The sequence below is a fragment of the Trachymyrmex septentrionalis genome, unplaced genomic scaffold (genome assembly GCF_001594115.1).
Source record: "Trachymyrmex septentrionalis isolate Tsep2-gDNA-1 unplaced genomic scaffold, Tsep1.0 scaffold196, whole genome shotgun sequence".
Lineage (NCBI taxonomy): Eukaryota > Metazoa > Arthropoda > Insecta > Hymenoptera > Formicidae > Trachymyrmex > Trachymyrmex septentrionalis.
In genome coordinates, this window is record NW_017305135.1 from 233,608 (window position 1) to 234,623 (window position 1,016).

Here is a 1,016-nt window from a genome sequence, read left to right on the forward strand (position 1 = left end):
CTCAACCATTAAATTAAATTTAAATTAAATTAATATACTTAAATTAATATATAATATAATAATGTGTGTACAATTACAGGAATAATTTTTATCAAAGTCTTTAATAAATTACATTCTCATTAAAATTTTAAAATACTTGTTAAATTTAAATCATATATATTTGGAATAAATTATTATACACCTAAACTGTTAATATTGCTTACAAATGCAAAAAATATGGAAACTTTACTATATTTCTTAGTAATCGAAATGTAAACTGAAATAAATAAATTATTCTGTTCTATTCTATTCTACTATATCTCTTAGCATTTACAATTTGTCTCTGGCAATTCGAACTAGGTACACACACACGCGCGTACGTGCGCGCGCACACACACATATATATATAATGTATATACAATACGAAAATATTAAGGCTGCAATAATTTTTTGAATTATAAGCTAACTTTAACTGCTTATAAGTCAAAAATTATTTTATTTTTATAGTTTCTATTATTATTTCTGGATTCTTTGGAACATTCTAACACGAAAATTCTAATACAAAAATGTCAAGGCTATAATTGTTTTTGAATTACTATCTTTGATCAATTATAATTAAAACATTATTGTAACTTCGACGTTTTTGTATTAGAGTTTTTTAAAATCCGTTTTACCTATAAAATATTCTATAAAAGTATTGTATTGTGATATCCTGTATGTGTGTGTGTACACACACATACACACACACAAACTTGTGGCGACGATCTGTAATGTAAACAATCTAAATAACACAATTTTATGTTGTCTCTGCACTTCTTAAACAAATGTAAAGTTTATAGCGTATATCATTCGTGAATATGAATTCTCATTACTTTCCAGTAGTCGACTGAGCTCGCGAAGTTCGATCCCTCTTATTCAGAATGTTCCCAGCAGCGTACGGACAGCAAAAGCGGAACGTCGTTTGAAAGAACGTTTAATACAACAGGTATTATATTTCAATATTTATTTATTTATCATTTTATTATTATATATATATA

At 26.0% G+C, this 1,016-nt stretch overlaps 1 protein-coding gene across 8 annotated transcripts in view; it reads left to right on the forward strand.

Annotated features, from left to right (window-relative positions):
* Positions 1–1,016, forward strand: part of LOC108747158 (protein lap4) — a 31,383-nt gene that overhangs the window by 27,885 nt on the left and 2,482 nt on the right. For 7 of the 8 annotated variants that reach the window (XR_001939221.1, XM_018484443.1, XM_018484441.1 and 4 more), the window contains one exon: positions 859–964. Coding sequence is in view for 7 of the 8 variants with exons in the window: in XM_018484443.1 (XP_018339945.1) it covers positions 859–964 (106 nt within the window). In the remaining variant the exon portion in view is untranslated. The remainder of the gene's footprint in view (positions 1–858; positions 965–1,016) is intronic. The other variant, XM_018484438.1, reaches the window with a different exon arrangement.